Source organism: Magnolia sinica, chromosome 3, assembly GCF_029962835.1.
Source record: "Magnolia sinica isolate HGM2019 chromosome 3, MsV1, whole genome shotgun sequence".
In the NCBI taxonomy this organism is placed as follows: domain Eukaryota; kingdom Viridiplantae; phylum Streptophyta; class Magnoliopsida; order Magnoliales; family Magnoliaceae; genus Magnolia; species Magnolia sinica.
The window spans coordinates 85,377,012-85,388,350 of NC_080575.1; the positions used below are offsets into that span (position 1 = coordinate 85,377,012).

Below are 11,339 nucleotides of genomic sequence, written 5' to 3' on the forward strand. Positions count from 1 at the left end.
GTATTATTATTGGCCCATCACCCATCTTTAAACGTTGATATGGACCGTTGGAATATAAGATGTGAAACATTTTTCACTTTTAAGGAATTCCAAAAGATCAGTATCAACTAACTTATGGACCGCATCGGACTAATTAAGAAATAATCCATAGAGAGGCAGGATTATAATAGCAATCTTAAAGTCTATATTTGTAGTTTTGGATTTGGTTGTGTTAGCCACCATAGTGACCTCAATCGATGAAAACTTTACAAGTACAGACTTGTAACATTGGGATCAGAAAGATTGCATACAATTACGTTCACGTTTTTCATGCGTACGGTAACGAAAACATAGACGATTACCGTTTTGGCAGTCAAGTGAACGGGTGAAGTAAATGGTGCTGGTAATGTAAAACTGAAAGACTCATCTCACCCATAGGTGTTGAGTGTCTCAAATTTACATGACTTACATCACTCAGCTTCATGTTCAGGAGGATCACTAACATGTTATTATTACCTCCCACAGGAAGAATGATGATGATGTAACAGATTCTCACCAGGATGTGATGGTTGGGCCCATTTTCATCCTGGAGGATTCAGTTGATGCCTCCCTTAGCAACTGAATTGATTAACTTTGCCAGATATTTGTTTACATTCACAACATTGCTTGTGTGAAACTATGAACTAATGTGAGTATATGTGTATCTCTTATATTTCAGTCTCAATTCCAACTAATACACATCAAGTCCCTGCCTTAAATGGATCTAATTATACTCAATGGAATAACGCCATTGAAGTTGTACTGGGTTGTCTTCAATTAGATCTTGCCCTGATAACACCAGAACCGCCAAAGCCATCTGATAATGCGACTGAAGCTGAATATAATCGATGGGTTGCATGGTTTAGATCAAATGATACATGCCTGAAAGTCATTAAATATTCAATTTCTGAATCGATGAAGGGTGCCATGCCTGAAACAGATAAGGCTAAAGTTTTCCTAACTGAAATGGGAAAACGATTCAAGAAATCTGATAAATCTGAAGTAGGCATTCTTTTGAATAAATTGACTCGCTCGTCCTACAATGGAAAAGGCAATATCCGTGAATACATTGTAGAGCAGATCGAAGTTGTTTCTAAGATCCGTGCTCTAGGGCTTGTACTCACTGATGATCAACTGGTTCATTTGATCATGAACAACCTACCTCCCCAATTCGGCACATTCCTGGTAAACTATAACACTCTGAAGGACATGTGGACATTGGATGAACTCATCACTCAGTGCGTCCAAGAAGAAGACAGGATCAGACAGATGATAAAAGTTCAAAATGTTAATATGGTGACTTCAGGACAAGGGCATGGGCAGGGGAATAAAGGTAAAAGGAAGAGGAAACAAGGTTCTAATAATGGATTCTCTGGTCCTCCATCTGGAAACCATGAGAATTAATCTGGAAATGGATCTAAACGCAAACGGGTTAAAGGCAAACCGTGCTTCTTTTGTAAAAAGACGGGTCATCTAAAGAAAGACTGTGAAGGTTTTAAGGATTGGCTCATAAAGAAAGGTAATCATTCTGTTCTTGTCTGTTTTGAATCTAATCTGACCGATGTGTCAGCGGATTCCTGGTGGATAGATTCAGGAACTACTATTCACATATGCACTTCTATGCAGGAATTACTACAGGCCAGGCCACCAACTGATGCGGAGCGCTCAGTATACGTAGGCAATGGTGTCAAAGTCGACGTGGAGGCAATAGGAGTCTATAGGCTTAAGTTGAAGTCTGGTCATTTTTTGAATTTAGTTAATACATTCTGTGTGCCGTCTATAAGGCGCAATTTAGTTTCAATTTCCTGTTTGGATAAGTTGGGATATTCGTTCCACTTTGGAAATAAAAGTTTTAGTATTTACTTTAATTCGATTAAAGTTGGAACCGGATCTTTAGTAAACAACTTATACCAGTTAGACTTGATTGCCTCTCACGTCTATAATATTAATACCTTGCATGGAAATGTAGTGGGATCCAAGCGAAGACTAGACTATGAGAATTCCTCCATGTTGTGGCACAGGCGGCTATGCCATATATCTCGTGAGAGATTAGACAGGCTTGTGCGAGAAGGAATTTTGCATTCTCTAGACTTCTCTGACTATAAAGTATGCATTGATTGCATAAAAGGGAAACAGACTAGAACGAGAAAGAAAGGTGCAACCAGGAGTGTAGATCTATTAGAGGTTATACATACAGATATCTGTGGACCATTCCCTACAGCCTCATGGAGTGGCCACAAATATTTCATTACCTTTATAGATGACTACTCTCGCTTTGGATACCTATACCTTATCAGTGAGAAATCAGATGCCCTGGATGCTTTTAAAATCTATAAAGCCGAGATTGAAAATCAACTCGATAAGAGAATTAAAGTTGTCAGATCTGACCGTGGTGGTGAATACTATGGCAGATATGACGAATCAGGACGCAATCCAGGGCCATTCGCTAAATACCTGCAGGATTGTGGCATTGTTGCTCAGTACACTATGCCTGGTACTCCAGAGCAGAATGGAGTTGCTGAGAGACGTAATCGCACCCTTATGGATATGGTGCGAAGTATGGTCAGTAATTCAACATTGCCAAAATCTCTGTGGGGTGATGCAATCAAAATCAGTTCATATACTAAACTGGGTTCCCAGCAAAGTAGTAAGCAAAACTCCTTTTGAGTTGTGGAATGGGAGAAAACCAAGTCTCCGATATCTACATGTTTGAGGTTGTTCTGCTGAGGCCAAAATTTATAACCCGCATGAAAAGAAGCTTGATCCTAGAACCATAAGTTGTTTCTTCATTGGATACCCAGAAAGATCAAAAGGCTATCGATTCTACTGTCCTTCCCACTCCATCAGGATTGTTGAGACTGGGAATGCCAGATTCATTGAGGACACCGAAAACAGTGGGAGCACGAACATAAGAAATTTTGTATTTGAGGAACAAAGGACTGTGACTCCTGTCATAGTCAATCCAGATCACGTGAACATTAATGATGCAGTCGATTCTACAGTCACTGCAGAGCACCACGTAGAACCTCATATACAAACCACTGATGAGGAAAATCAAGATCAGACCCAACAAGCTGAACCAATAAGAAGATCTGAAAGAGAGAGAAAGCCTGTAAATCGAGACAATTACATCGTATACTTACAGGAACACGACTTTGACATAGGGGTGGAAAAGGATCCTAAATCCTTTACATAAGTCAAACAAAGTGTTGATCCTTCTCGTTGGTTTAATGCCATGAAAGATGAGTTGAAATCCATGCAGGACAATAAAGTATGGGATCTTGTAGAGTTACCCACTGGAATAAGGCCGATTGGTTGTAAATGGATATTTAAAACCAAACGGGACTCCAAAGGTAATGTCGAACGATATAAAGCCAGACTTATTGCCAAGGGTTTTAACCAACGTGAGGGCATTAACTTTAAGGAGACTTTCTCACCAGTATCAAAGAAAGACTCATTCAGGATCATAATGGCTCTTGTAGCTCATATGGATTTAGAGTTACATCAGATAGATGTAAAGACTGCATTTCTCAATGGGGATCTAAATGAGAATGTGTACATGTTGCAGCCCGAAGGTTTTGTAGCTACTGGCGCAGAACATTTGGTTTGCAAACTTAAGAAGTCCATTTATGGGTTGAAACAGGCATCGCGGCAGTGGTACCTTAAGTTTCATGAAGTAATTTCTTCATATGGCTTTGTAGAAAACACTGCAGATGAATGCATCTACATTAAAACCAGTGGGAGTAAGTTCGTTATGATGATTTTGTATGTTGATGACATTCTGTTGGCTAGCAGTGATACTAGGATATTGAGTGACACCAAGAAATTTTATCTCAAAGGTTTGAAATGAAAGACCTTTGTGAAGCTTTTTACGTCATCGGCATTGAGATTCGCCGTGACAGAACACTTAGATTGCTCAGCCTGTCATAGAGGGCTTATATTACTAGGGTACTCGAAAGGTATGGCATGCAAAGTTGTGCTTCAGGAAAGTCGCCCATTGTGAAGGGCGACAAATTTGGTTTATTTCAGTGTCCAAAGAATGATTTAGAAAAGAATCGAATGAAAGAATTTCCGTACGCATCAGTAGTAGGGAGCATCATGTATGCTCAAGTCTCAGACGACGGACATTGCCTTTGTCACCGGAATGTTGGGAAGATATCTATCTAATCCAGAATGCAACATTGGATAGCCGCAAAGAAAGTATTACGGTATCTTGAGAACAAAAGACTTCGGACTCACATACAGAAGGTCTGATCAGTTGGAGTTGATCGGATATTCAGATGCAGACTTCGCAGGCTGCGTCGATACTAAGAAGTCTACTTCAGGATACATCTTCATGATGGTGGGAGGAGCTGTGTCGTGGAAAAGCGTGAAACAATCTACCACAGCCTCATCCACTATGGAAGCTGAATTTATTGCTTGCCATGAGGTATCTAATCAGGCACTATGGTTACAGAGTTTCTTCTCGGGTTTGCGGGTACTGGAGCATATCCCGAAACCGTTGAGAATATTTTGCGATAATTCGGCTGCTATTTCCTTCTCTAGTAACAACAAGCATTCGTCAAGGTCAAGGCATATCGACATCAAGTATCTTGTTGTAAAGGAAAGGGTTCAGAATCATCAAGTGTCCGTGGAATTCATCGGCACTAAGCAGATGATTGCAGATCCGCTCACTAAAGGGCTCCCTATCACGCCATTTCAGGAACATGTAACATCCATGGGAGTCATTGATCCCACAGATGTTTTCAGTTAGTGGGAGTTGAGCGTACTTTGATTTTCACAGACACTTAGAGATCTCGTTTTATACAGTTTGTTTGGATGATTTTGATATAAAGATTTATTTCTGCTTATTTATATATATGCGCAAATTTTGAATAAGTGGAACTACAGTTGTGTCTCGTTGGAGACATGAAAAAGCTTCAGGACCTCTTAAGGATAGGCACATATTATCACACTAAAGTGTGTAATCCTTATACCACATTTCCTAGTTCGTGATCTATGTCGTTAAGATTGAAAGTATTTGTGATCGCGCTTAGACTCACTTCGCATAAATTAAATATTGTGATGACTACCGCGTTTCGATACTGACTGTTTTGATGGACCAGATTGAATAGCATTACTCATATTGTCCAACTGTTTTCATTGGTTAACCATTTAGATACTTTCTTAAAATATCAAAACTTGTTTACAAAATTATTATATATATGGCTATCATTGACGTTGCTCAATGAGGCCCAAGTGGGAGAATGTAAGAACTCTATTTAGTGGGCCTCACTGATCAACGGTCTGGATTGTTATACAGTTGGACTAGATGATTGAGTAGACCAGTGGGCCCCACTTCAGGTGATGCGCTGCGCAGTCTATTTGCGCAGCTCTGCGTACTAGGGCTGGAATGCTATAGCTGTCTTACGCAGACAGCAGTTTGAGTTGAACTAGGATGCTACAACGTGGAGCATGGGAGAGAGAGTTGTGATGGGTTTCAAACTCTCTCTCCACAGACTCTATAAAAGAGAGCTGGGTCCCCAATCCTACACTACAGCAAAAATTCAAGTCCCATCTACTGATTTGCAGAAAGGGTGTGAAGGAGAGGAAGATCTTAAGTTCTACAGATATTCTGGTATTCTTATCCGGCTTCCATGGCGGCATCTCAGCTAGGTAAGCTATCTGAACCCCTGATCGCCATGTCCCATGCACAGACAGATCCGTGGGCCTATTCCGCATTTAGATTAAGTCCCACATGATCGGGAAGAAACCTTCTTCGTTGGATAATCTACATCAGTAACATTCAAAAAAATCAAAATTGCATTTGCAGTGCGCTTAAGTAGAATTTAGACCATACATTGTAGGCTTAGATGTTCTAGAATGTGAAATTATCAAAGATAGGAGATTCCAAGATTAATCTAAAAGATGAATTTTGAAAAACGTATAAATTCCGTTGCGTTTCTGTTAAAAGTCCAACAGGTTGGGCCCACTATCATGCAAAGGTGACAACGATCAGGTGATGCTAATCCCCATGTCTGTGGCTCACAAGTGGATTGTTAAAATGGAAAATAAGAGTAAAAAGGAAAAGAACTTCTAATCATCTGCTTTGCAAACCACAGATCAGACAGTTAGGACCACTCCAACTGCGCCATTGTGAATATAGCTTGCATCCAAAAATTGACAAGAACCTGTTTCGGTTATACTGAAATCAGATATCCATCCTTTTTGTTGCACCAAATTTCATGAAATATCATAAAATTTTGCAAAAAATAGACTGATTAATTAAGAAATACCATGAAATTTGGTGATATGTGGTGCAACCAAATGCACCCTAAAAGATTTTTTTTTTTTTAAGGAAAAAAATATATATACCGTATTTGAGAAGAATACGCGGTTCATTTTGGTTTTGTGGATAGGATACACCCAAGAGTTGCAATCGAAATGGATGTCCCGCTTGCCGGGAATTTTCAGCATCACAGAAACAAGGAAGAACTCATGCTTGTGCAGATTTGTCACAAGGAGAGCGCCCGGAATTCCGAAATCTCGATCCACTTGAAATGTGATTCCATACGTTATTGTGTTTGTATCGTTGAGTTCGTTGCTCTTGCCCTTTCTCAGGAGTGCTATCTCGCTCAGCTTCCCTGTATTGGTATCTAAAGAGGAAGAGGAGAGAGAGAGAGAGAGAGAGAGAGAGAGAGAGAGAGAGAGAGAGAGAGAGAGAGAGAGAGAGAGAGAGAATCCATTAGAAAGAGAGAGAGAATCCATTAGAAAAATCCATGGCTTTTATAACAGTCCTTGTAAAAACGTTTGGGGCGGTAACCCTACCAAAGAAGCGGGACATGTCACGTGCGTTCAAAAATAAAAAAATAAAAATGAAGCGTGGGCCCCACACATCTCGAACGTATGGTAGTAGCGGCCACTCTTGATGTTCATGTGGAATCCAAACCGTGCATCTGGTGATGACATAGCACGGGAAGCAATGTACAATGACACAAAACCTGTACATTCGCTTGTATTGTCCCTCCTAAATTTTTGAATGGCTTGGGTTTGATATGTACCTTCATCCGTGTGGGGCGAACCTGTTGACTGGACACTGCATTTCATCTGAAATTATGTAAGGTGGGCATCCCATACCAAATGTCCCTCGTTGTCTCCTTTGGTGTGGCTCACCTGAGCTATGGATATCTAGGCCTAACATTTGGGTGCTCCTTTAATGGATGAGTTAGATGTCACTCACAAATCATGTTTGGCCCCAAACAGCTCAAATCGTTATCATTCCCTACAATAGCCAAGCCATAATGACCTTTATAACGCACTGTTATGATAGGGGGTTGAATGAATTACACCGGAGTGTTAATTTTTTGGGGTTTTTTTTTCCTCATCTAACTGCCTACTTGTTGGGCTATCGACTAAAAAGTGCCGGCTTATAAAGTATTTAAGGTAACCCACTTAAGTTTTTTATTTTCTAAAAGGTTAAAATACCCTTCATTTAAAACGTAACTACTCTGTTGCTACTACCTAAGACTAAGACTGCAATGAATTGAATGAACTGATGATATTTGAATTTTCAATTAACCACATTCAACTGATTATGAGAAATCATATTCGACAAATATATTAACCATAATCGACAGATTATCAGATACCATATTCGGATTTTCGGCTAAACATGTTGTGATTGTATCTTATGTGGGAGACCACCAGAAGTGATGGATTTTGGCCAATACCCCTTGATCAGATTTCAAAGAATATGTTGCGGGCGGGCCTGAATCTCTATACACATGTAGGCCGTTATTGTTCGTTTAAGGCCCATTAACATCCTAGAAAGTACTTTTTATTTTCTTATTTGTCCAGAGACTCAATCTATTTGTAAAGCTGAAGTGAAAATCCCACGGATGATCTGATCCGTCAGATCATGATTTTGTGATTTTGGTGACGGAAGTATATATACCTTATGATTGATAAATGTGGATCTAAACCACTAAACCATGCGTGGCTTGAACGCGCGCCTGGGATCATCATGGACCCAAGCTCACTGGGTCCCATGTAGCATAATAATTAAGAATACAAGCACTAATGAGTTAAGAACTAGTTACCAAAATCAACTTGAGTACTGTAGATTTGAACTGAAACCCATTTTCCTGGGCCCAATCGGTCCGGACACTGACTGATGACAACTGTTCCCTGGATTTGTTGGTGGGGAAGGTTAGCACACGAACCTTGCTGCATGTTTAGGCTTCAAAATTCCGTTTCCAAGAATCTCAATTTCAAATCCTTGGATAAAATCTCTCTGCATATGGTTTTATGGAGCAGACGGGCATAAGGAATGCTTGCAAATGAAGTAAATAATAAGAACATTTTAGTATATGAAAACCAAAGGGTTGAAGAAAACAAATATGCTATCCTTTTGCTTCACTCGTGCATCTGATTCCATGTCTTCCTTGTTTGGTACACCACCACCAAACTCTCACACTTTAGGTTGAGTTGACTAGGTTGCATCCGTGACTCAGCGAGTCTTGATGCTCTTGGACCCACTCTGGCTGAAGGGCTAGACTCTTATGATAGTTTTATACCGTATGAAAGATACTACACCAAAATTTAAGATTTGGAACGGTCATATCTTTGGTTTAGGTATGGATTTTAGCCGTTTCAAATTTGGCACATGTTTCAACCGTTTCAAATACAAACACAATCCTACAAAGAGGGCCAAGATCTAACTGTCTATCTCTATCTCTCCCTAGGGCTGAAAGTTGGACAGCTTCAACCCGACCGACCTGTGACCAACCCAACATTGGGTTGGACTTGGGCAGGATGTATCAGGTTTGGTCTCAAGCTTGGGCCATACAAATGCCAACCCGATAAAACTTGGGTTGGGCTTGGGTTGAGATCTCGGGTTGCCCGATCCAACCCGAACCCGATTAATATATAAGTTCCTTATAAATTAATTATAATTGAGTACGGATCGTCTGTGTTGAATGCATAGGAAATTCCAATGCTGTCAGGTTTCATTGATCCACGTCATTTCCGATGACTCAAGCTAACAAGACACAGGAGTTTCAACACCGGGTCAAGGGTTCGAGTACCCATAGGTGGTGAAATTCCAAAAAAAAAAAAAAAAAAAGCTAACAAGACTCCAGATTTCTCTCCCAAATAGATTGCTTGATACACAATATGACTTTTAAAGGAGTAGTTATCATATATTTTAGCTTATTTGTTTAGAAAAAAATGTTCTTTACGATAAATAACTACATATATAATTAATAAAATTATAGGTACAAAAAAATAAAATTTATATTGAAAATATAATAGACTAATGTAATAATGAAAATATTAGCATATATCTACCCGACCAACCCGGCCAACCCGACGGAACCCGCTTGGGTTAGGCTTGGGTTGAGAATTCCTAACCCGAGGTTGGGTTGGGTTGGGTTGGGTTAGGATTGAGGTATAGGAACCTTGGGTTGGGCTAGGGTTGAGTACCAACCCGACCCAACCCACCCGACTTTCAGCCCCATGACTCTCACCCTCTCTCTCTCTCTCTCTCTCTCTCTCTCTCTCTCTCTCTCTCTCTCTCTCTCTCTCATGCACGCTCACACTCCCTCTCCCTCTCCCACTCACTCTCCCACTCTCGCAAATCCCAGCCCTCCTCTCAATCAAACTCTCCAGCGAAAATATGCCCCTGCTGCAACTCAGATCTGGTGCAACCAGCAATCTCCACAACTCATACAATGCTCTCCACCATCCGATCCTCCTCTCTCGCTTCTTCCTCGTTTTCCTCATCATTTCCGCCGCTCCTTCATCCACTTTCAAATATGATCACAAGGTACGTTCTCAAACACTACCAATCTCTCTATTTCAAGGGATTAGCTTCGATCTCTAACCTTAGTTGGCTCAGTCGCTATCAGATAGACATTAGATCTTCTGCTCGCAATTGATTTCAGCTTTGATCAGATCTAGAGAATCATCTGGTAGAGATTCTAGGGATTGCATAGCTTCTGTTCGTTCTTTGGCTTTAGAGAGAGGTCTTTTCCGGAGAGTACTGTCTAGGCTTAGGCCCCGTTTGTTAAATCTGAAGTCTAAAGCCTGAATCTGAAGTTATATCTGGTTTAGGGATTTTTGTAATTAAACATCGTTTTAGATCCTTTACTGTGAGAAGGAATTTGAGAAGAACCTCCAATTGGCACCGCAGCACATCGAGGCATCGAGGATGATGCTGCACCGGTTCAGGAACACATCATCATCATCTCTGTGGTATGAATTGAACTACATCGAATCGAAGGGCCGGATGAATAGGGCAGATCGCATTCGGCAGCAGGTTCAAGTGCAATAGTGCAGTATTGAAATGCAACCGTACAATCAGGACCCCAATAGATGGGCCATGGTCTGATTGCATCCACAGGTAGCCAGTAGAAATTCCTGATGTGGTCAAGCTCTAGCTCCATAAAGTTGATGATACCGAACAATGGAGGAGAGGCGATTACCATTTTCCTCACTGGAGATTGCATGTAATGCATATATTTGGTAAAGGTATATATGCCTGTGTTACAATTTCTCCACCTTCAAGCACCTGTTGAGGATCACTAACGACTGGTAATGCTGAGATCCTTGGCAGAGCCACTGATCTCCACAAAGGAGCAACGAACTGGACCTTTTCTGATAAGGACACTTCGTGGAAAAAAAATACCTGGCAGAAAAAAAAAAAAATCTTGGTGCGTCCCTATATGATTGTTGGAAGTGAATCTTTCACCATTGCTACCTTAAACTATGAAGTACATCCAATTTCAACTGCTTCTTTATGCTATCGAAAGGGCACAATATCCTTGAGTAGAGTGTGCTTATTCAAGATGCAAAACTGCTACTGATTTGAAAATGTCCTAAAAAAAGCATGATTATTCTCACTTCATTTTTTTTTTTCCTGATGGGTTTTACCAAATGACTAAATTTTCAGGAGTCAGATCCTTGATACTTTTTTCTAATTGTTTTATTTATTTATTTCTTTTATATATATATATATATATATATATATATATATATATATATATATATATTATTGGACATGAAATAGCAGCATTAGCAGCATTATGTGCATAACTAACAGATGAAACTAGAAATGTGCAGGTCATAAGGTAGCATTTCAAAGATCTGACATATGTTCGCGTGGAGGGTGAAAATTCTTCTGAGCAGAAGTTAGTAGTGTACACGGACACAGAGGACAATATGGCCCTGCTTATGGTAAGGAGAAATGCAGAAAGACATTATGAATGAGTCGCATCTATGCCTTAACAAAATGATCAGAATTTCTTAGAAGTTCTAATTAGTTATTAAAGACGATGAAAATT

At 40.1% G+C, this 11,339-nt stretch overlaps 1 protein-coding gene across 1 annotated transcript in view; it reads right to left on the minus strand.

The window, feature by feature from the left end:
* Positions 1 to 8,266, minus strand: part of LOC131240112 (linoleate 9S-lipoxygenase A-like) — a 48,289-nt gene extending 40,023 nt beyond the window's left edge. Inside the window, exons 1-2 of the mRNA XM_058238165.1 lie at positions 8,097 to 8,266; positions 6,373 to 6,653 (exon numbers count right to left, since the gene is read on the minus strand). Of these exons, the coding sequence (XP_058094148.1) occupies positions 6,373 to 6,653; positions 8,097 to 8,229 (414 nt within the window). The 5' untranslated portion in view covers positions 8,230 to 8,266. The remainder of the gene's footprint in view (positions 1 to 6,372; positions 6,654 to 8,096) is intronic.
* Positions 8,267 to 11,339: the final 3,073 nt, after the last annotated feature.